Source organism: Macrotis lagotis, chromosome X (assembly GCF_037893015.1).
Source record: "Macrotis lagotis isolate mMagLag1 chromosome X, bilby.v1.9.chrom.fasta, whole genome shotgun sequence".
Classification (NCBI taxonomy): Eukaryota; Metazoa; Chordata; class Mammalia; order Peramelemorphia; family Peramelidae; genus Macrotis; species Macrotis lagotis.
Genome location: NC_133666.1, coordinates 287,350,573 through 287,374,727, shown reverse-complemented (window position 1 = coordinate 287,374,727; position 24,155 = coordinate 287,350,573). Strand labels below are relative to the sequence as shown.

The 24,155-nt window shown below is 36.6% G+C and overlaps 1 protein-coding gene across 1 annotated transcript in view; it reads left to right on the top strand.

The window, feature by feature from the left end:
- The first annotated feature begins 1,437 nt into the window (after nucleotides 1–1,437).
- Nucleotides 1,438–24,155, top strand: part of SLC1A3 (solute carrier family 1 member 3) — a 104,813-nt gene continuing 82,095 nt past the window's right edge. The window contains exons 1-2 of the mRNA XM_074206968.1: nucleotides 1,438–1,571; nucleotides 3,111–3,396. Coding sequence (XP_074063069.1) covers nucleotides 3,216–3,396 — 181 coding nt within the window. The 5' untranslated portion in view covers nucleotides 1,438–1,571; nucleotides 3,111–3,215. The remainder of the gene's footprint in view (nucleotides 1,572–3,110; nucleotides 3,397–24,155) is intronic.

The following is a 24,155-nucleotide window of genomic DNA, read 5'->3' as shown; positions in this document are numbered from 1 at the left end:
ATATTATTTAAGAAAGGCAATGAGTGACTAGGCTAGGAAACAGTTCTGATTGTGACATGCACCAGCTGTGTGACCCTGGGCAAGTCATCAACCTTTCAGGATGCCCCAGGCAATTCCTTAAATTGAAAAGCAAATTTTGATTAGCAGAGATAATAGTTGTCCTCTCTGAAAGGAGCTTCTGTTAATGAAATCACACACTGGAACCCTCTCCTCCCTTCCTAACTTCAGTGTTTACAATCATTTACCAATCTCTGATTTGTTAAAAATGATATAGTCATGGGTGAGGCATTTCTTCACCATTTCTTCTAATTTGTCTGTAGAAAAAAGAATCGACATTTTTTGGTAACCAGGCAAAAAATGTATCGGATTTCACAAGGTGAAGTTGAATTTTTTTTTAACAATAATACAAAATGATTGCTGTGATTTGGGACCCACACTTCATCCTTATTGAATTGTTTCTCTGCCTGGCAGATCTTAAGCTTTAGTGATGATTCAAGCTTTAAGATAATTTTGATTCCCAGTGCAATCCCCCAAAATTCATTTTTCTTTTTGAGAAAAGTAGATTAGAACCTACATCCCTCTCCTAATGAGGTTTGTTGAATTGCTGAAAATAATTCAGCATCCTTTCTCATCTGAGCCACTTAAACCCCAAATTGCCTTTTGAAACCCTAAACTTCCTCCCAGGAAAAGCTGGCCTTTGCATTTGCAAGCACTGCTCTTAGGAAAGGGCTTTTTTTCTCTTCCTTAAATATATTTTCTGTGTTAGAAGAACTGAGGGCTTGTATTTCCCTCCTCTACCGGCAGTGTGTGGAGTGAAGACAGCCTACGTGGGCTAAATTTGGTTTGTTATAATGGATTTTTACCTATAGGCAGGTCTCATCCTGTTTTTGAGTAACTTTAGGCAAAGTTGAGAGAATTGGAGCAAGGCTCCCCCCCCCCCTCCATACTTGGTCATTTTCCAGGTCTTTCCGGAGTAATGTCAGGTTCCCTTCCCCAGCCTGGAAAAAGTCTTGCTCAACACGGTTGTTCCGCCTGGCAAAAGAGCATACATTCCCATACTTCTTTAAGAGAGAAACAGTGAGATGATGTTATGTAATTAAATTTTGCGTTCTATGGAACGTCTGATCACGAAGGCTTCCAGTGTTGTGTGTGTGTGTGTGTGTGTGTGTGTGTGTGTGTGTGTGTGTGTGTGTTTCGTGGTCAATTCTTCCTGGTCCTGATTTTGCATTTCCAATGAGTCTGAAGTGACAAAGTATGGAAGTGCTCTAAAGAGAAAAAACAAAGTCGCGAGGCTGCTCGGAGAGTGCCAAGGCTGATCAATATTCCAGAAACCCTGGGGTTTTCCCCACCCCACTGCGTCTCCCCTCCTCTTCGGCGGTGTGTTCATTCCTCCCCTCCCCTTCCCATTCCCCTAACCCTGATCCCAGTCTCCTCCCCTTTTCTTAAGTAGCCCTGATAGTAAGTGGCTGTTTCAGAGCGAGCACATGAGGAGTGTCAGCCGAGCCTGCTCCTCTCCCTGCCTTGTGTTAGCTTGCCTGCCGCGGCTGCAGCCCACCGCCCGATCTCAAAAGGTAAGTTGGATACCTGCGGCGCTCCTCCGCTTTCGTTTTTCATCCTCCGGCTTTGCCAAAGGCTTTTGTTTTCCGGGGTGAAGGAGTCTGGAGAGTGAGCTAGCTAGCCATTTTGGTAGATAGTGCATGCTTGGGATTTGAATGTCGTTTCCAATCGCCTATTCAGTTCCCTCCCAGAGTCTGGATTTATCATTCAGGTCAGGCTGGTGGCAGATCGGGACCAAAGACGGGGCAAAGAAATTCAGATGAGTTGATCTGCGGGCAAGTTATTGAGAAGGAGATTCTTCTTAAGTAAAAAAAAAAAAAAAAAAAAAAAAAATCTGTTCGCTTTCTTCTCCCCCCTCACCCCACCCCCAAGCAGCGCGTTTATCTGGGAATCTTAAACGTGGTCCTGCATAGCCATCCCTCCCTCCGCCTCGCTCCCCCTTTACTCACACCTGGCAATCTTACTTAAAGGTCCGAACTACCGGACAGCTGTCTTTTCCATACTCATTTTTCGCTTCTGAAGAATCCCTCAATTTATATCCCCCCACCCCCGGCTCTAGGCAGAAGCCGCCTCAGATATTCACAGATGCTTCCAATTCTGATTTTGATTCATCCTGGCTTGGTTCAGCAATGAATTGGAAATATCGTAGGGCAGTGACTTGAGCCCTGGACTTTTAGAACAACTGACTTCCACCTAGAAAAGAAGATTTTGCTTAAATGTTATTTTGAATGATCTGTGCATGAATGGTTCTAGAAACTATGATAATATTTGGAATGAAAATTAGATAACCCCCTAATAAAATTCAAATACCAAAGGAGAGCATCTAGAAAATGCCAAAATTAAGCAAATCAACAATGAAATAATTTCCCCTTTGGTGTATTTTTATGCAATCGGGGACAAACGTTACTTTCTAATTGGTAGTTACAATAAGTGCAAATGAATTCTAACCTCTGATACTTTACAGATGTCATCAGAATATTTACTAGATTTTATGGAAAAAATATACCCATATAAAACTGTCACATCTATTTCCCTGATAAACATGTTTTCAATAAAATGATCACATGATCTCTCTCCATATAAATATATATATTACATATATATTAGTTAAAAATAAATATCCTGACTTTTTCTCAATAAAAAAGGAAATCAATCAGTGTACAAAATCAGTGTACATAATGTATGAAGCAGAAAGACTGACTTCTGAATATCCCAATCTTGTGGAATTTTATATTGAATTACATACATTTGCTGTCTGTGCACAAAATAAGTCTTCAAACAAATATAAAGTACCTCCTGTATATCGCAGCAGGGTAAGAAAGAAATAGAAATCAGTCCCTGTCAGCATCATCTAGATTTTCACATGCACTCAAGCAAAATATGTAGTCTATTCTTGAAACCTGGCACTCCAGAAGTGTAATACAGCTTCTTAGTATTGGGTTCCCTCCCACTCCAGACAAAGTTGTGCAATGTTATTTTCAGAAGGGCCAGTAGTAGCTCTGATTGATCATCCCTAGAGTGTATGACAGAGTTTTATACCTCTTGTATTACAGCTGGGCTGTCTGCTACTAAAGAAGAGTAGCACCTTGGGTTTTTCCTGAGAGGAGATTTGGCAGTTCTGATAAACGTTCATAGAAGACAACATTTCCTGAAGCTAGATGACTAAAAGTAACGGAGAAGAGCCCCGGCTGGGGGGGAGAATGGAGCGGTTCCAGCAAGGAGTCCGAAAACGGACACTCTTGGCTAAGAAGAAAGTGCAGAGCATCACAAAGGAGGATGTTAAAAGTTATCTATTTCGGAATGCCTTTGTTCTCCTCACTGTCACTGCTGTCATTGTGGGTAAGTCATTGGATCCCAGAAATGTATCTTGTTTCTCCAGGGCATCTGGCAGATGGACTAATTGTGAGTGATTAGAAGGCTATCTCCAGTTTTCTTCAGGATTTGCAGATATTTATAACAGGCCAGTTTGTTGATCTGTTGGAGGTGATATATGGTACATATGTGAGAATCTAGTAGAAATATCATCAGATTATTTGTAAAGCTGTAGTTCATATAGAGAGGAAAGAAAGTTTCAGAAGCAAGTGAGTTATAGATGGCAGAGTACTATGTAAAAAACAAAAACTACACAAATGCACAGAATTGTTATCATCATTATGAATATTTAGAATGGAACTATAATTGTTTGGAGCAATTAAAAAAAAGCAAACTGGTTACTGTCCAAATGCAATTATCATACAATGTTACTTCCCCTTAAAGAACATGTGCAATTAGCCTGTCAAAAAAGGAGAGATACAGGTCTTCAGTGTTAATTATTGGGTCATTGGTTGTTGCACAAAAGCCAAATATCAAAGCTGAGCACCCAAAATGGACATTTGGGGGGGGGGGGGCTCTTTAAGCAAGGGCTGCAAAAGCTGAATGGAAAAAATGCTTTTATTTTGTTCAACACTTTCCTTGTACACAGGGCTCTTTCATAGACATCTTAACAAAACTTGCTAGAAGCATTTCTGTACTTTGAAACTTATAGAAACTTTTCAAGCTATTATCAATTCGGCATTGTTAAGAAGCATGTGGGTACTAATTTGTATTAATGAAATGTTATCATTTTGCTTGACTGAAGTTCTACAAAGTTTCCTTTTGTAGCATCTAAGAGGCATTAAGATTCTATTGAAAAAAATCACCACCACATTTTCATAGTTAGCATTTTACTAGACCAGAACATAACCTTTAAATTGGTTGCAATTTAAAAAAGGAATGGCCTAGTTTTCAATAGCTTCCCACAAAATAATAACAATTGAATTTTTGTTAAAATATATCACTATGAAGAATTTTGTAGCAGTTTCAGATATAGGCTTAGCATTTGCCATGATTATAGGTCTATAGATAATAACTGATCATCTGTAAACTGAATTCCAACAGATCACAAATGCAAATAAAAATATATACAAAAAAATCCCCAAACAAGTTGTTCTAGTTATAAAACAAATACCAAATGAAAGATATTAGCCATTCACAAATATTTGAGCAAATAGACTTCAATAGTATTGACTGTGGTAATGATGCCTAATTGCTTGGTCAATTGGTTGGTTGAACATAAAATTATGAAATGAACTGAAATGGTCCTTAGAGGGTATCAGGTCCAATCTTTGCATTTTACAGATGAAGAAATTATAATCCAGAGTTATTAAGTGACAGTTAAATTAATGCAGAAGTGCTATTCCAACTCAGGGCTTGAAGCCTGGACCAAATCCATTATTCTATTAATAATGGTATACTTTCATGAGTTTGGAGCTGGTCAGAGATATAAATATTAGCCAGAGAATTGATATTGGGACCATAAGACTTTCCTTGGTAACTTACTACTTTAAAGAAAGAAGAGTCTGGATGTTTTTCCTATGTCATTAATATCTAGTGGAGTATGTAAAATATGATACTCAACTTACTTTTTGCTACAGTCTAAACAATACCTGGAATCTCATGAGAAATGCTAGAGAGGGAAGAGGAGACTTTTCTAGTTTTCTTAATAGTGTCTCATTGCCAAGGCTATATAAATTTATATAGTACCTATCCTAGCTAAAACTTGTAATAAATAACTTATTTTTCTAAGCAGAGCCCCTGTCATCTCTCTATTGGTAAAGATATTATAGTGTCCTTTATGGATACTGTATAATAATTCAAAACCACTTGTTGGCTATTTTCCTTTTAGGGAAGAAGTCCATTTAAAAAATGGAGCCTTCAGAGGGATATTGTTTGTAGAATAGACTTGTTTGTGGGAAAGCCTGAATGAAGAGAAGTGATGAGGAGTCCAAAGGAAAAGCAAAATAGTGTAGAAAGCTCCCAAGAAGTCAGTGAAAAGAACTAAGATCACTAATGAAAGGAAGAGGATGCCAGTTTTTTAAAGGCCCAGTTACCATATTGGTGCTCTGATCCTCTCATAATGCAACTGAAGTTGCTGGGGTGCCTTTCCTAAGAGCTGTGGGAACTGAGCTGAGCAAGATAACTTGGCTTGAAGCCTGTTTCATTGCCTTTGCTGACAGACATCCAATGGTAGGGGTAACAACAAGAAGACATTAACAAAGAGGGAAAATAAAAGACCTCACTGACAGTCAGAGAGCCCATTTGGACTCTGCATTAAGGGTGTATAGTCAAATGGACAATTCACTAAGTCACCAGGGGAGAAAAAGAAGAGCCTTCTCATTAGGTATGCCTTCCACCAGGGCACTTATGTGAACAAAACCCACACATAACTTGCCACTGAGATGTGTACTTACATTTACCACCACTCCAAGAAAGGGCAAAAGAATAAACCCACATATTGTGTGGTGGGTTTTTTTTGTAATTTGATTTCTATCACATAGGAAGATATAAAGACAATGGGACAGGTGACAGAAAAAAATGAAATCAAAGAAAATGTATTCTCCCCAGCTGTGGAAGCAACATTTTTAAACACTTAGGAATCTTTTAGAAAAAAATTGCTAGGAAAGTGTTTCTTCTTGTTGACTTTTGGTAGAAGGATTATGGATTTTAAAGTAAAGAAGTCCCTTACAAATCATTGGTTTATTATCTCATTTTGTAAATGAGACCAAGGCCCATACAAGTGAAGTGATTCTGCCATACATATATTTAGTGAAAGGTCAGATTTGAACCTAGGCGAATGGACTTCAAATTCTGTGCCATAATTTCAAACTCAAAAATGTTCATTCCATCCATGGAGGGGAGTAGGATATGACTTTCATCTGTGCAGTGAGGAGCATGGTTGCAACCTACAACTGTGACTGTTTCAGTGCAATTTCCTCCACTAGCTCAGGCCAAATGTTGATCTACAATGTCAAATTTTGGTCTACAAATTTGACAAAATCATTTATGGAAGGAAACTCATCTACACTGTCTCCTAAATCTTCAGTATTCTAGGAGGGTATGCAAATTGTATTGGATAGTGAACTGATCTTAGAGGTAAAAAGACCTGGATTCAAATCCTGCCTAAGAAACGGTGTCATTACTGGCAAGTCAGTTATTCGCTTTGTGCCTCAGGCAATATTTTAAGACTGACTACCTTATGTACCAATCAGAATTTCTGAAGAGTGTTTTCCTTACCAGAAAGTCCCTACACAATAAATAGATGAAAACAGGACTAGGCCAAAACAAAAAAACAAAAATATTCTATTCTGGGCATTATGAAATAGGTACCAGTAGATAAAGAAACTAAGGGCCAGACTGAGCATGAAACATCTTTAATAGGATCTGTTGTAAGAACAATGGGGTTTCAGGAGCTGTTAAGTCTGGGTGCCCCCATCCATTCATTCTTCCAGGAAGATTTTCTTTGTTTCAGAGAGATGATTCTGGTAGAAATGACTCCTGGGACCAGGCAACTTGAAAAGGAGATAAATTCCTTTTTTCACTAAAATTCATGACTTTGTGAATATATGGAATTCTCAATATTTCATGGGATTGACTGGAGTGATAGAGCATGTATAAAAGCATGGGGTAAACTTGGCTCAAACACTGCTAAATTATCAGCCCTGCTCATTTCCTTCATCAAAGTACAATAAATGCTAAGACATTCAAGAAGTTTCCACAGAGACACTTTAAGAGAAAGAACAATTTAAAATGTTTTAAAGAAGAATTGATGGGTTCTTAGGAAGAATGTGTCTTGACAAAATTTTTGGATGATAGATCTTAGAGTCTGAAGGGGCCTTAAAAGTTATCTAGTGCAATTCCTTCCCATCTGGTGATGGGATAAGCAAACTGAGGCACAGAAAGATTTAGTAACTTGCCTGAGGTCATGGTAATAATTTAATCAACAAGCATTTTATGAAGTGTTTATTATATAAATATATATTAACTGGTCAAGGCTCTTCAAATACAGAAATGAACATCAAGCAGTTCCTTTCTCCCAGAAGCATCAGTCTAAAGTAGACTTTATGATTTTTTGTTTTTTAAGTTTTTGCAAGGCAATGTGGTTAAGTGGCTTGCCCAAGGCAGCACAGCTAGGTAATTATTAAGTGTCTGAGGCCTTATTTGAACTCAGGTCCTCCTGACTCCAGGGCCTGTGCTCTATCCACTGTACCACCTAGCCTCCCCAACATATAGTTTTTAAGCATATACCAAATTAATATAAACAAAAGGAGAAACAGAGCTGATGGGGAGTCAAAGAAACTTTATGTAGGCTTTATTCACTTGAACTCAGGTGTGGGACTCATACTTGTAATCCTTGTTAACAGGATTCTGAAACTGGTGGATTGCTTAAGCTTGGGAGGTCAGAGCTGGGGAAAGGGAATGCATAAATATTATCTACATTGCACTGAGATGATTGGGTGTCTTCTCTGTTGCCAATATTTCAATCCTCCAGTACCAGGAGGCCACCAGACTGTCACAGGAGTAAATTAGTCCAGGTAGAAATAGAGTAGGTCAAAGTTCCCCTGCCAATTAGCAGTTGGCTCAGACCTGTAATTGGCATCTTCAGTCTGGGCAAGATAATCTTAAAAAAAAAGTCACACTTGATCTGAGTTTTGAAGGAAACAAGAAGTTCTAAGAGGTAGAGTTGAAGAGGAAGTGAATTCCAGATAAGATAGACAACCTGTAAAAAGGCATTGAGATCACCTTCCATTTATATTTTATCTATCTTGAATGTACAGAATTATTTACATGTCATTTTCCCCATTTGAATGTGAGCTTCTTGAGAGCAGGGTCCTTGTTTTTACCTTTCTTCAGATCTTTAAGCAGTTAGCATAGTACTACAACATAGTGAGTATTTAGCAATTGTTTATTTTACAACTGACAGAGGTGAACTCCAAAGGAAAAAAAGCAACAAAAGGCCAAACTGTCTGGATTCTAGAGTGTGGGAAAGGAACTAATATATGATGATTTGGAAAACTAGACTGGAGTCAGTTGGGGAGACCACAAGACAAGAGAGCAAACACTAAGATATTGTGAGGAGAGAGTTTAAGAGATTATATAAAATCATCCATCACTCATTGGTAGCTAGTTGGTTTCTTAAGTTATTCCTATAAATAATGAACCTAGTTGTCCCAGTGTACTTTATAATTATAAATTGGGTCCCTCAAGGAACTACATTGACCCTGACTAACTCTTATATATTTCAGGACCTGGAATTTCTTTAATGTAGATATTTTCTCCATCTTCATACTCAGAAATCTTTTATAAATTAGTAGATGACTTTCTACTCTCTTTTCAGCTAATACAATTTATCACTCTGCTTAGCTGGTGATAAAGCTTTCCTAAACTTAACTAGGAAGGCCCTTGAGCAACAAATGTGGTAGTCCATGAGTCATTTAGTCAACAATCATTTAGAAAGCATAGTGCTTACTATACTAGGACTGTGCTACATGTAGGTCTTCAAATAAAGACAATAAACAAGATCACAAAGGTTAGGGGGCCTTGCCAGCCTATCATTTTTTAAAAAGCATAATATAGAGACTGGAAGACTCAGCATGGTGCCTGTTTTGTAGTACAGATTAGTAATTATTTATTACTTAATAGATTGATTCATAGAACTACAGAAGTATGGAGTAAACTCAACTCACGACAGCATTTAATATCCAGACTAAAGATTAAGAAAAAAATAGCTGATGTTTATTTTCAGAGCTCTCAATTTGGGGATGATGACTAGGCATAACAAAAATGGAGATGGAAAGCATGAGAGGGTAATAAGGCAAGGGTCTTAGAGTAGGAAAACTGGGCTGTTCACATGTCTGCCATTTAGTTGTTTAGATAGGTCATGTTTTCACTTTGTCTCTGTATCCTCAGCTGTCAAAGGAAAGAGTTAATTCATTGATCTCTAAATTCCCTTTTAATTTCTGACATTCTGTGTGTGAGAAGCCCTGGTGCTCTCCAGCACAACAATTTGGACTTTGGAGCTCTCCATGGTGTAAGTCTACTTTCAACATAATGCCTACCTCTTCTGTCAAGGGCTATTATCAGGGGTATAATTAAACCTACTAATAGAAAAGTGGTGAGGTTTCAGCATTCTGTTCCATGAATATGAGGCAGGGCTAAGGGAAGTCAGAGATGTAGCCTAATTTCTTCCTGTTTTATCTTAGTTTAGAGGTCTCATAGTATAGTGGAAACAATAGGCAAAAAATCAAAGGCTCTGAATTTGGCCCCAACTTTGCCACCAATGATTTGTGTGACCTTGGGCAAATCATTTAAACTCCCTGAAATTCAATATCCTCTTCTATTTAACAAAGAGTATGGCCTAAATGACCTTTAAGGAAGGTCTCTTTCAGCTCAAATAACCTGTGATTTTAAGGTTTCTAGGCTTCCCTGGGCTTTTTTTTAATCTATTAAATGAAGAAATTTGGATAAATAGTCATTGAGGTCTCTTCCACTCCAACATTCTACCAGGCAAAGTAAAATTTGTCCCTTAGAATTTGTCTGCAAGTCATTAGGGTTTATGACTGTTTCCCGAGTTTTTCAATTCATAGAACATCTTTGAACTGCCAAGACCAGTTTGCCAGCCATAGCCACTTATCTAATCTTTGCTTCCCAGTTACCACACACACACACACACACACACACACACACACAGAGCCAACCATTGATCCTTTCCTCTCCCCCCATGGCTTTCAAAATCTCCACTTGCAGAGCAAAACAAATAAGAGGAAAATGAAAAGAGAAAGGATGCTCAAAAATGCAAGCATCCAACATAAGTATAAACTCTGAATGGGATCCTGTCTGGAAATAGGAAGGTAACATTTATAGAATCCTAAAGTTTTACCAAGTACTTTCCCTCACAACAATTTGGTAAAGTAGGCATTACAAGTATTATTATTATGGTCATTTTACAGATGAGAGAACTGAGGCTCAAAAGGATAAAGTGCTTTGCCCATTATGATATAGCAAGTCTCTAAAAAATTTTCAGCCAAGGCTACCTGCTTTAGGTCAAGTATCTTTGACATAGAGGCATCTAGGTAGTGCAATGAGAGCACCAGCCCTGGAGTCAGGAGGACCTGAGTTCAAATACAGTCTCAGATACTTAACAATTACCTCACTGTGTGAGCTTGCCCTATTGCCTTAAATAAATACAAAATATTTTAAAAGTATTCTTGGCACACTATCTTTATCTCACTACTTCTCATATTGACCCCTTGAGGGTGATTTTAATTCTTTATTTTTTCTGTCAGTAAAATATCACATAAGTGCCTCTTTGGGGGAAAAAAACAACCTATCATGATTTCTCTTCCTCCTTCTCTCCTCTCTACCTCCACCTTTCCCATTGACTTATGTCTTTCCAAAATCAGAGCCCAGTTTGGAGTTTACCATCTAAATTAAATCCCTTCCCTCTCCCACTCTTATTACTAAGTTGTGTTATTCCTTTTTTGCTTTATTCATGACTTGAATAAGAAAGACTTGGGTGCAAATCCTATCATGAATGCTTCCTAGCTTCTGACTTTAAGTCTAGCTAAACAGAAAGTGCCAAAGAGCACAAATTCAGTCAAACAATTGAGCATTGATTGCTGTATCAAAGTAGTTTTAAGAGACTTTAAATAAACTTATCAAGGAATATATAAACATGATCTTTTAGAATCATATACAGGTGCTACCAGTGATTGATTAAAACAAAGAGGGAGCTTAAGTATAGATGAGTTTATAGTTTTCACCTTCTCTAGAGAATGTTATATCATTTGTAAAATTAGAATAATTTTGATGAGATTCTTAATAGGATTGTCAATGAAGGTAAAATGAGAAAAGTTTGCTTTGCAAACTTTAAAAGTACTTTATTAATATCAGCTTTTATTTTTTTTATTTTTTCACCTTCCTAAAAATTATTTTATTAAGCTGTATAAAATCTCATCAAAACATATTATCTAATGCTTTCTTTTCTTTTTTTGTTTTTTTAAAATTTTTTATTAAAGATATTTGAGTTTTACAATTTTCCCCCAATCTTGCTTCCCTCCCCCCACCCCCACCCCACAGATAGCACTCCGTCAGTCTTTACTTTGTTTCCATGTTGTACCTTGATCCAAATTGGGTGTGATGAGAGAGAAATCATATCCTTAAAGAGAACAGAATTCTCAGAGGTAACCAGATCAGACAATAAGATATCTGGGGTTTTTTCCAAATTAAAGGGAATAGTCCTTGTACTTTGTTTAAACTCCACAGCTCCTTATCTGGATACAGATGGCACTCTTCTTTGCAAAATTGTTCCCAATTGTTGCACCGATGGAATGAGCAAGTCCCTCAAGGTTGAACATCACTCCCATGTTGCTGTTAGGGTGTACAGTGTTTTTCTGGTTCTGCTCATCTCACTTAGCATCAGTTCATGCAAATCCCTCCAGGTTTCCCTGAAATCCCATCTCTCTTGGTTTCTAATAGAACAATAGTGTTCCATGACATACATATACCACAGTTTGCTAAGCCATTCCTCAATTGAAGGACATTTACTGGATTTCCAATTCTTTGCCACCACAAACAGGGCTGCTATAAATATTTTTGTACAAGTAATGTTTTTACCCTTTTTCCTCATCTCTTCAGGGTATAGACCCAGTACTGGTATTGCTGGGTCAAAGGGTATGCACATTTTTGTTGCCCTTTGGGCATAGTTCCAAATACCTCTCCAGAAGGGTTGGATGAGTTCACAGCTCCACCAACAGTGTAATAGTGTCCCAGATTTCCCACATCCCTTCCAACAATGATCATTATCCTTCCTGGTCATACTGGCCAATCTGAGAGGTGTGAGGTGGTACCTCAGAGAAGCTTTAATTTGCATTTCTCTAATAATTAATGATTTAGAGCATTTTTTCATATGGCTATGGATTGCTTTGATCTCCTCATCTGTAAATTGCCTTTGCATATCCTTTGACCATTTGTCAATTGGGGAATGGCTTTTTGTTTTAAAAAATATGACTCAGTTCTCTGTATATTTTAGAAATGAGTCCTTTGTCAGAATCATTAATTGTAAAGATTGTTTCCCAATTTACTACTTTTCTTTTGATCTTGATTACATTGGTTTTATCTGTGCAAAACCTTTTTAATTTAATGTAATTTAAATCATCTAATTAGTTTTTAGTGATGTTCTCCAGCTCTTCCTTAGTCATAAACTGTTCCCCTTTCCATAGATCTGACAGGTAGACTGGTCCTTGATCTTCTAATTTGCTTATAGTATTGTTTTTTATGTCTATGTCCTGTAACCATTTGGATCTTATCTTGGTAAAGGGTGTGAAGTGTTGGTCTAATCTAAGTTTCTTCCATACTAACTTCCAATTATCCCAAAGAGGGAGTTATCCCAATGGCTGGACTCTTTGGGTTTATCAAACAGCAGATTACTATAATCATCTCCTGCTTTTACACCTAGTCTATCCCACTGGTCCACCACTCTATTTCTTAGCCAATACCAAACAGTTTTGATGACTGATGCTTTATAATAAAATTTTAGATCGGGTAGGGCTAAGCCACCTTCGTTTGCCCTTTTTTCATTAAGCTCCTGGCAATTCTTGACTTTTTATTTCTCCATATGAATTTACTTACAATTTTTCTAACTCATTAAAGTAATTTTTTGGAATTTTGATTGGTAGGGCACAAAACAGATAGTTTAGTTTTGGTAGAATTGTCATTTTTATTCTATTAGCTCTACCTATCCATGAGCAGTTGATATTTGTCCAGTTATTTAAATCTGATTTAATTTGTGTGAGAAGTGTTTTATAATTGTTTTCAAACAGATTCTGAGTCTGTCTTGGCAAATAGACTCCCAAATATTTTACATTGTCTGAGGTTACTTTGAATGGGATTTCTCTTTCTAGCTCTTCCTGTTTCTTGTTAGAAATGTATAGAAAAGTTGAGGATTTATGGGGGTTTATTTTATAACCTGCAACTTTGCTAAAATTGCTAATTGTTTCCAGTAGTTTTTTAGATGATTTCTTGTGAGTGAGAGTTTTGTCTCTTCCTTCCCAATTCTAATTCCTTCAATTTCTTTTTCTTCTCAGCTTTTATTTTTATTGTCCTTACCCAAGCCAATTCTGCCACTCTCTGATAGCATACATTCACATTCCTCCTTTTTTCTACCCCCACTTCACTATAATTTCTGAACTTCAGGAATGAAACTGGGATTGTTCTTGTTGGCTTTTTTTCAATCATGTCCAACTCTGTGACCCCCTTTTGAAGTTTTCTTGGCAAAGATCCTAGAGTGGTTTGTCATTTCCTTCAACTCATTTTATAGATAAGAAAACTGATTTAAGTGATTTGCTCAGTGCATAGCAAGTAAGAGAAGCTTGATTTGAATTTAGGAAGAGGCATCTTCTTAAATCTAGATTGGACAATCTATCCATTGTGCCACCTAGGATAGCATGTCCAAATTCCTTTGTGCACCAAGAGATGGAGGTTACAGAGGTCTAATGTGTATAAAAGGGAGTATGAATCAGAAGCTGAGAACCCTCTCATGTCTCCAGGGGACACATTGCAAAGCTCAATTTTACATTTATCAAACCCTGGAGTTAGCTCCTTTATTTTGGTCAATGTGACAGCCTGATGAACTCCAACAATATTTGTATTTGTATTTGTATTTGGCAGTGAAGGAAAGAGATATGGGATATGTAAAGTCTACAAGAATGTTTAAACATTGTACCCACATTTAATCAGAACTGAGAAATCTTTTCTCAAACTACAGACCTTGCCCCACATTTGTTGTTAAAGGTACATTACGAGTACATGCATTACAAGTCTAGGTAGGATATATCTATTTTAAGACTTAAATTATTAATGGGGAGAAGGCTTAGGTAAAGAAAACTGGATCCCAGTTTAAGCAGGTGGTTTACTTAATTCCTGATTTAGGCCTCAGTTTAAAAAATGGACAATAAACTTAAAGGCTACCCCTTTGTTTTGTTCCTGGGTTCATGGTAGCATTCAAAAATTAAGTTGGGAGGAGAAAGAAAGATAAAGAGTTTTGAACTTAAGGATAGAGCCTAACCCTAAACTTTAGAGGTTCAGAAGAAACATTTTCTTGCCAACCTGCATATCTGTGACCAGAAGTCTGCTACAGCCCAATTAAGAGTAGACATCAGTTTATTAAGGTCAGGCTAAGAGTAGTGGCTACTTGGGTCTATCCTGAGTACCTATATGGATGTAGCTGTCTTTCTTCTAACTATATATTACAGTTTTCATTTTTTAGATGAGTTATACTCCTAGAATTTTTATCTTGGGTGCAAAATTCTGACACATAAGCTTTTATCTTCCTCTATGCAGAACTTAGTGAAAACCAGTATATATGGGCAAATATGAAAAGTGAAGAATTGACCTTTTTTAGATAGTGTACAAAGAACAGGGTGGGGAGTTGAGGAGTGAAGAAAAGTGAAACCTGCTTATAATCAGTCTTTCTTTGTTTACAGCATTGTTTTTTTTTAAGTGGAAGAAAAAACAGTTTCCACATAATGGAAAACAGAGAATGAGATTCAGTATGGTTAAAAACAAAGAGTACCAAAGAGTATAACTTCAGTCATACAACTGAGCATTGATTCCTGTATTAAAGTAGTTTTAAGAAGCTTTGAATAAATTTATCAAGGGATATATAAACACAATCTTTCAAAATCAATACACAAATGCTACCAGTGATTGATTAAAACAGAGGGAGCCAAAGTATATATTAGTTTATATTTTTCACATTCTCTCTCAGAAAGAGTCAAAAGGAATTTTTTTCAGCTTGAAAGTTTGCAATTCCAAATGAACTGGCTCACAAACTATTGGTTTCATGAAGCCAAGTTTTGCAACACTAATGGAGAATCCATCAGCTTCCAGACTGATATCCCAGGAAGGGACATGCATTTAGCAGAGATGTTGTAGAATCAATGAATATTAAAAAGGCAAAAGAAAACTGATCCTTGGAAAAAGAAGAGTAATTTTGCTTAGTCCAGTGAAATTAACTAAATCCATAGGTGAATATTAGGATTGACAGACCTAAAGTTCCAGAACAGGAAAAAAAGATTAAAAAAAACTGAGGAACAAGAATTTTAGAAAAGAATTACATGATGAAAAATTCTACTCTCTTCTTACTTCAAAATTAAGGAGTTGTTTTAAATAAGGGATTAATAACATTGATAGTAACACATTTCTGTATAATTTTATATATAGTAACCATAACTCAAATTTATATCATACCTTAATATTTGCAAGTTCTCTGCATAATCTCTAGTCTTTCACATCTTTTTTCTAAGTCCATAAAGAGACACAACTGGCAAATATTTTTATCTCACTGTTGTTGCTACAATACTTCTAGTATTAAAAATCACTAGAAAAAGGTGAGAAACAAGTAAATGATATAAGACTTTTCTTTTGCTCACAGTGTATATGTGGGGGGGGGAGGTGATAAGAATTTATATAGCACCTATGATGTGCTAAGCACTGTGCTAACTTCTTTTTACAAATATTATCTCATTTAAGCATCACAAAACCCTGAGAGATAGGTGCTGCTATTATCCCCATTTTATATTTAAGGAAACTAAGGCAGAGATTATATGATTTGCCAGCATTACACAGCTAATAAGAGTCTAAGGCTGACTTTGATCTCAGATCTTCCAGACTCCAGACTCAGCACTAAGGTAGCACTCCAGAAGCACCCTGACCCCAAATTTTAAGTCAATTCCTGGAAAAAAAAATGGTACTAGGTTAAAGGCACTCTGATTCACATATTTAAAGCTAAAACTAATTAGCCCACACCAGTGTTTACCTTTCTGTAGTCAGTCAGAAGATATAATCACCTCAAATCAAAAGCATTTATTGAAAATAGCACAATTAGCAATAACACTCCCTTTTACTTAGGGTTCACCCTTTCACAAGTACACTTAGAATTATCATGGAGCTCAAACAGAAAGGTCATAAGTAGGACAGTTAGCAGGGTGGCATTGAAAAAGCATTGGACTCAAGGGATATGAGTCCAAAAGCTACCTCTAACATTTGGTACTTTTGTGACCTTATGGGGAAGTCATTCAACCTCTCTGGATCTCAGTTTTCTCATCTATAACATGAAGAGATTGAACTAAATGATCCTTCCAGTTTTAGATATATGATCCCAGTATTAAGGGTCAATAGGAAAAAAGACTCAAATTTTCTAGTCCATAATTCTCTTAGAACAAGACATTTTATAACAAAAAAGAATGAACCTCTCATTCTTCTTCATCATCATCTTTTTCTTCATCATCATCTTCTTTCTTCTTCTTCATCTTCTTCTTCTTCTTCTTCTTCTTCTTCTTCTTCTTCTTCTTCTTCTTCTTTCTTTTCTTCCTTCTAGGATTCCTCCTCATTTGGGTTAGTCATTTAATAGAAAAAATATAGTGCTAAGCATACCATTCTATATATTTCAAAATTGTGCTCTGTGTGTGTGTATTTAAAAGTACCCTTGTTGTACCTCCTGATGAGTTTCTATCTCCAACTGATTGCCTTGACTATCCTGCTTCCTGACTCTGGCCTTAGAGTCCCTTAATGATTTTCAGTAAATAGTATTTCTAACATAGCCCCTGGAACCTGGAAGTCAAGCCTGTTTAACTCTGAGGCAAACTTTCTAGAAAATGGTCAGTCTTCATTCTTGGATATTAATTCCTCTATAGAATGGTATGCTTAACATCATTTTTTTTTTTTTAGAAATGTGCTGAAGTATGAGAGACAAGTAAGGAACAAAGTGCATATTGCAATGGCTTTTCCAAATTATTTTAAAACTTTTCTGTGACTCAGTTTCCCTATATTAAGAGTGGATAATATGATTGATGTACTCCCCAGCTTCACCAAACCTGACACAAGAAATGCTTACTACCCAATTCTAGTCATGATCTAATTAATGTTAAATTGAAATTAATGCTAAAAATGCTTCAGTGGATCAACTAAGTTGATAAATATTTATTGATTATTTACTAGTTCCTTAACCCTGTATAAATTTCTGTGAGAGAAACATAAAAAATTTAAATGGAATCCCTGCTTTGAAGAAACTTAAAGTTGGAAAGGTTACACAATCATATAAGAAGCAATAAATATGGCAACAGTGCTTTAAGTTTCTAGAGCTCCTCTCAGTCTTGAATTCATTTTATTTACATTCTTTTCTTGTAAGTTTGGGAAGAAGTAGGGATGGGACTAGAAGGAAGGAAGAGTATGAGATGAATGGATCCACAGTTAGAGAAGAGGAATTCATAGAAAATGAGAAACCTAGAACAAGACACCAGATCTCCACATCCAGAAAAGCCATTTTGTTTGTTTCTATATTCAAAGATACTTTTATTAAACATATTCCCATTACAAAATACATGAGAAATCTGGTAGGACTAAAGAACTTGAACATTATCTTTAATAATGGCTTTCATTGCTTTGAAACTCCATGATGGGTCTTATTAAGCTATGAAGACTCACCAGCATTCTGATAAGATGATAGGAAGGAATCAAGTTCAAATCTGGAATTGAAAGTAAAATTTCAACTTCCTTATTCTAAATTCTACCATCTTCTTTTCACTTACTATGGAAGGCCAATAACCATATTATATTGATCATTCACTATAGAAAAGATTGTTTCTATTAGCTTTTGAGGTCCCTTCCAGCTCTAAACCTATTAAAGGTGCTATTAAAGGTCACCAACAGAATTTAAACACAGAAAAATAAATTTAATTCAATTCTTGACTTTCTTTGTATTGTTTTAGAACAAAAGGCTTTACATAAAAAGAAGGGAGCAGACTCATTTTTCTTCCTTATTGGTAAAAATGGTAATGAGTTTGGCATTTGTCAGAATTACAAAATTTAATACTGAGTATCATCCTTGTAAATGTGAGCTCCAGATTCTATAGAAACTATGAGAATCAATGGTTGAGTAAACTATCCAAAGAAATATTTTTTTCCTTATTTCTGTTTTTCATCCTCAAACAATGTTCTATCTATCCTCAATTTGATGGAATCAGCAACTCTTGCTTTTGGTGGTTTAGGGATTTAATTGTCTTCTGGTCAATTTGGGACATTGGTCCTATGTAGAAGAGATTGTGTGTCTCATCTTGGGTGGGCTAAAGCATCTGGTAGCTTTCTTGTGGACTAAGATGTTATTCTCAAAGGGTAAGGCCTGTCTACTAAAGTCAAGATGATTATTATTTTTAAATTCCCTTTTGGCATCTGAATTCCTGTCTGCCCTCCACTCCTTTTTGGAGAAGGTTGCCTTTTTAAGCTGTAATTTGTAGATGACAGAATTAGTGTAGCAGAAGATGTTAAAAGAGACATTAATATTTTATTATTTCATTCATCCATTCAGCATTTTTTCTCAAACTTCCAAGTCCAAATTTTATTTCAAAATGATATATCCTTTTTATTGTTTTTCTTTTAATCTACCTAAAAATTTTAGTACAATCATGAATTTTGAGCTGGAAGGGACTAGTGGATCCTTGGGTGCAGGTACATGCATCCTGTCATTTTACATAGGGGGAAACTAAAGTCTATTGAGGTCAAATGATTTGACTAAAGGTCACATAGATAGTAAGTGGCAGAACAAATACTTCAGCCCAGGTCCTCCAACTCTAAATCAAGTGTGTTTTCCACTCCACCACATTGCCTCCTAATTACTTAAAGGGAAAGAATCCAGTTTTACAAAAATGGGCCAAGATACAATTTCATTTCAGTTTTAACCTTTTATGGAAATACATTTGTCCTTACAATGACCATTCTTGACCTGCCCTTTGTGTTGCTCTGTTGTGTCCACTTAATTTTAGTTTAGAAATTGAGATAATATTTAATCTTCCAATGACATGTTTGTTGTTTGGACTCCCCAGGGGACTGGGGCATACTAATCAAAGGTACCCTTTTTGAAAGTCTTTGATATTTGGATTTAAAACACAAATGAAGGAGAAATTACTCAAATCAAGTGCAACTTTGCTCATACAGTCTCAAGTTGGCAATACTAATCTCATTTCCTTTAGCCCCAAATGTAATGTCTGCAAAGAGTCAGGGATATCAAACCTCATTAGATGTCATTTTCTTTGTAATTGTAATTTTCTTTTGTTCATAGTGTAAATCTGTGGAGGATCTGTCCAGGGACAATGAAACTCTATTCATTAGCTCTGTGTCACGTTATTCATGTTAACTTAACCCTGAGTGAAACCAATTCCCACAAACAGTAATTCTGTCTTTCAGACAAGGAATTGGCCAAACCCCTGTTCTAAAGAAAGCAAGGCACCTAGAAACCCCTTCTGTGCCCTGTCTTTGCCAGTGGGGAGGGGGTGTGTGAACTGTGGGAACATGTTTTGGAAAAGTTTTTTTTCATTACTGGGCTAGAATGTAATCAGAAACCTGAACCACTCATCAAAAAAGCAATTCCTCTGTATTCAGAACATTTCCTCTAGATTAGGTTCTGATCACTGACCTTGAAAGTTGTCTCACCTTTTAATTCTGCAGAGCAGAATTAATTCAGGTACAGCAGAGGGCTAAGTCTAAAGAACACCACACCCCTCTTGTAGTGAAGTGAGGGTGAGAAAGGTGAACTTTGAAAGGTAGATATGCACTTGATTTTGAGCAAAAGTCAATTAATTTTTCCCCTAAGTTTTGGATTTAGTTTGAATAGTTTCAGCTGGGTCAAAGAATAAGGGAGAAAATTCCATAACTTAGAAATTGTGAGCAGGAGAAACAGGTCATATACATATAGATCCATTTTCAATAACACTAGTGTAATACCTTATACCTGAGGGTTCCTGGGTTCTGAAGAATATAGAATGTTTTTATTAATATTTGTGTACATCATTACTTCCAATGAGCCTTGAAATAATTACTCTGGGTCCTTCCCCTACTGAAGGAATTAGAACCTTTCATGCCTTAGAAGATAATAGAATGTGCTGATATGATTTAAAAAAAAAAAACTTGAAGTCAAATAATGGATGTTCTTCTGGTGATAACCTTAGTTATGAAGGTTTAGGATGTAGCCTTAGCTATGAAGGTTTAGGAGTAGCCTGTCTCATAGTCTTTCCAGCTCAGTAGAAACTATTCAGAGATTATATAGCCTATAAGGCCCCAGGCTCACCTTCCTATCACAATGAGGCATCAAAGGAATATTTTAATAGAGGAATATACAAATATATAGATGAGCATGTGTGTATTGAAAGGAGAAAGAGAAAAAGAGAGAGAGGAGAGAGATCTCCTTTCAGCTATACATAGAAATGAATTCATACAATGGCTAGAGTATTCTAATTGTCAGGACAATTGGATTCAGACCCAAATCTTGACACTCATTACTGTGTAATTCTAAGTAAATCTCTTAACTACTCTGAACATCAGTTTTCTTATCTCTAAAATGGGAACATTAATATTTATTCTATTTGACTCATAAGATTATTGTGGGGTAAACAAATTTATAAACCATAAATTCTATGGAAACTTGACTTCTTACTACCATATTATTATATAGCATTAATAATGCTATATTATTGTTCATACAGTCTCAAGTTGGCAATACTCTTCTCATTTCCTTTAGCCCCAAATGTAATGTCTGCAAAGTGTCAGGGATATCAAACGTCATTAGAAATATGGTGTGACACATAGAGTTAGTCTTGAAGTCAGGCAGATCTGAGGTCAAATCCAACCTCTAAGATATACTGGCTAGGTGATAGGTTGTGATCCTAAGTAAATCATTTAATCTCTCATTATCCAAACCATTCTCTTCTGTTAAGGAAGTTGTAGAGGAGGTGCTGATAGCTGGAGTTTGAGGTGGCCAACCAAGGTCTAAAAGTTGGTGTTAAGTGACTTGCCCAAGGTCAAATAGTGAGTCCCTGACACTGAATTTGAACTCAGGTGTGAGGATCAATGCTCTATGCCACCTAGCTGTCCCCAAAATCATTTCTTTTACATTCAGCTGCATAGTTCCAGGCTCACCTCCCTATCATAATGAGGCATTAGAGGAATATTTTAATGGAGGAATACACAGATATATAGCTGAGTATGTGTATATTGAAAGAGAAAAAAGACAGCATACACAAACACCTAGCAGCTGAACAATCCCTTAGACTTGTAGCAGATGTTGGAAAACCAGGGCTTCTGTTCTCCTGGTGCCTGGATCTAATCATAAAAATGAAATAATTTGATTATAGCTCACATTTAAATAGCAGGTTATGGTTTACAGAATGCTTTACTCTTAACCAATCAGACATTGATTCATTGCCTGTTATGTGAAGCAGTACACCAAGTTCTAAGGATACAAAAAGAGGCAACAGGCAATCCCTTCCCACAAGTTACTTATAGTCCAATGAGGAAAGGGGGCAACATGCAAACCAATATATACAAAGCAAACTGTATAAAGGATAAATTGGAAGTAATTAGCAGAGGGAAGGCACTAGAATTAAGAGGGGTTAAGGAAGGTTTTCAGTAAATGTTGGGATTTTTATTGGGACTTCAAGGAAGTCAGTTGGCAGAATTGAGGGAGAGCATTCCAGGCATGGGGATAGCCAGAACAAATGCTCAGAGTCCAGAGATAATGTCATGTTCATGGAACATCCAGGAGGCCAGTGTCACTAGATCAAAAATGAGTAAGTTTGGTGGTGCCAGCATGATTCTCCCTATTTTACCCATGAGGAAACCACATGGGGTGTAAAAGATGGGGCAAGTGGAGAAGGGATTAATGACTTGCTCAAAGTCACATAGGAAGTTAATAATGGAGTTCCAGGGGGGGGTTTATCTGCTCTAGCTCCCAAAAGCTTAAGCATCAGGATTTTACATGATTTCATCTTCCATTCCCTCTGACTCAAGATCCCATTATCTCAGACATGATTCAGGATTTCCACTCCAGTATCCCCAGAAGTAGTAATCATCCAGCCTTTATTTCAAATTGTTCAGAGACAAAACTCACAACATTCTGAGGCAGTCTATACATCTTTTTGGATAATTCTTAAGATTTTTCTTTACATCAAATCTAAATTTTATTTTCTTCTCTTCCTTTTTCTTCCTCCCTCACCATTACTATGTTCTATGAGGAACTGATAAAGGACAAACTTTCAGGTGACTGGTCTGCTTACCTTGATGACTCTATCACAAAATATGTTAACTGAATTTTCCCATTTTCTTTTACTCCTCAAGAAAAAGTAAACAGCAAAATTTATCTTCTACCTGATAATCCACCAATTAGAGATTAAGTTGGATTACCAAATATTCTCTTTAGAAATACAAATCCCCTGGAAAATTAAGGAGTTGTCATTCACAAACAATTCAGATTACTTTATTCTAACATTTATTTGCCTAAGAGCATCTAGATCAGGGAAAAGGAGTTTTGATTGGGGATGGGGAGGTTGAAGTTCTAAGCATGAGGCTAGAGGCAGGCTTGAGGGGATGTTGTGGTGGGGGGCTTGGGTCCACATGAGGGTTATGGGGATCTGGGGCCTGATAAGAAGGGACACCAGGAGGTGGGGGAGGGTACAGATAAGGAGGTGGGAAAATGTCAAGGACAACCTTCACTTATTTCAAAATTTTGCCTAGGGCCAGCCCTGCATCCTGGAAAGGGGGACAAAATTCTTCCTCCTCCTCTTCCCTCCTGCTCACAGGACCCAGAACTCAGGCTAGTACTAATGGGATTATAGTTCTATTATATTATGCGTTCAGTAGGCTTTCCGGGTTGGTCTGGGAATTTAATCACTTAGAACATTGTTTCTATGGGGAAATATGTCTTGAGTTCTAAAAGGTAATTTACAAGGTAAACTTTTTGGAATACATCCCATCTGCAGGTTAGCCTGAGTTCTTAAGTCACTATTCATTTATTTGATTATTTACTACTTAGGCTTCCTGGTATTTCTGACAGCCCCAAATGACATGGGTATTTTGTTAAATATGCTTAGTGAACATTTCAATATCAATTGATTTTTAAAAATTTTAATGATTAAGCATATTTTTAAAAATTGCTATCACTAATAATTGTAGTAATAATAATAATAATAATAATAATAATAATAATAATAATAAATATATCATCTGAGAAAGGCAACATGACATACTGGAAAGAGACACAGCTTCAAAGACCAAAAGGTTAAAGTAAAGGTTAATCTCATTTTGCATACTGGCCTTTCTGATCCTGGGCAAGTCATCTAAACCTCTGTTGTCTCTAGACAACATTTTAAGATCATAGTTTTCAGAATAGTTGCTGATCTGTCTTTAGCAGGGGAAATTTCTGTACCAGAAAATTTCTATAAGGGTAAGATCACCAGCCAGGACAAGTAATATCAGACATTTATGTAGTATTTCAAAGTTTGCAAACTGCAAATCAACTAAGTGACTTGTCCAAGGTCATGTTTGCATGTAACTGGTTTATCTTGTGATTCAGAAGACTGGTTCTCTAGTGGGCTTGGATTATGCCCCTTGTATGCCTCTATATAATGTGATCAAGGAGTGAATGTTACAGTGAACAGTCAAGAGATTAGTAAACAATACATAGACACATAAAAATGTAGACAGAGATAAAGAACACAAAATTTGGGATCATTAGAGATGCAGCTATCATTACAGAATAGTATAGTGATTGGCTCTGAAGAATGATTTGGGAATATAAAACCCCTACCTTCTTCGATAAGGAGAAGATTCTTAGTTAAAGGAATTGTAAAATGCCTTATCAAAGTTGGAGAAGCTGTCAGCTTCTTGGAAGGATATGTTCTGATGACATTAACTCAAGT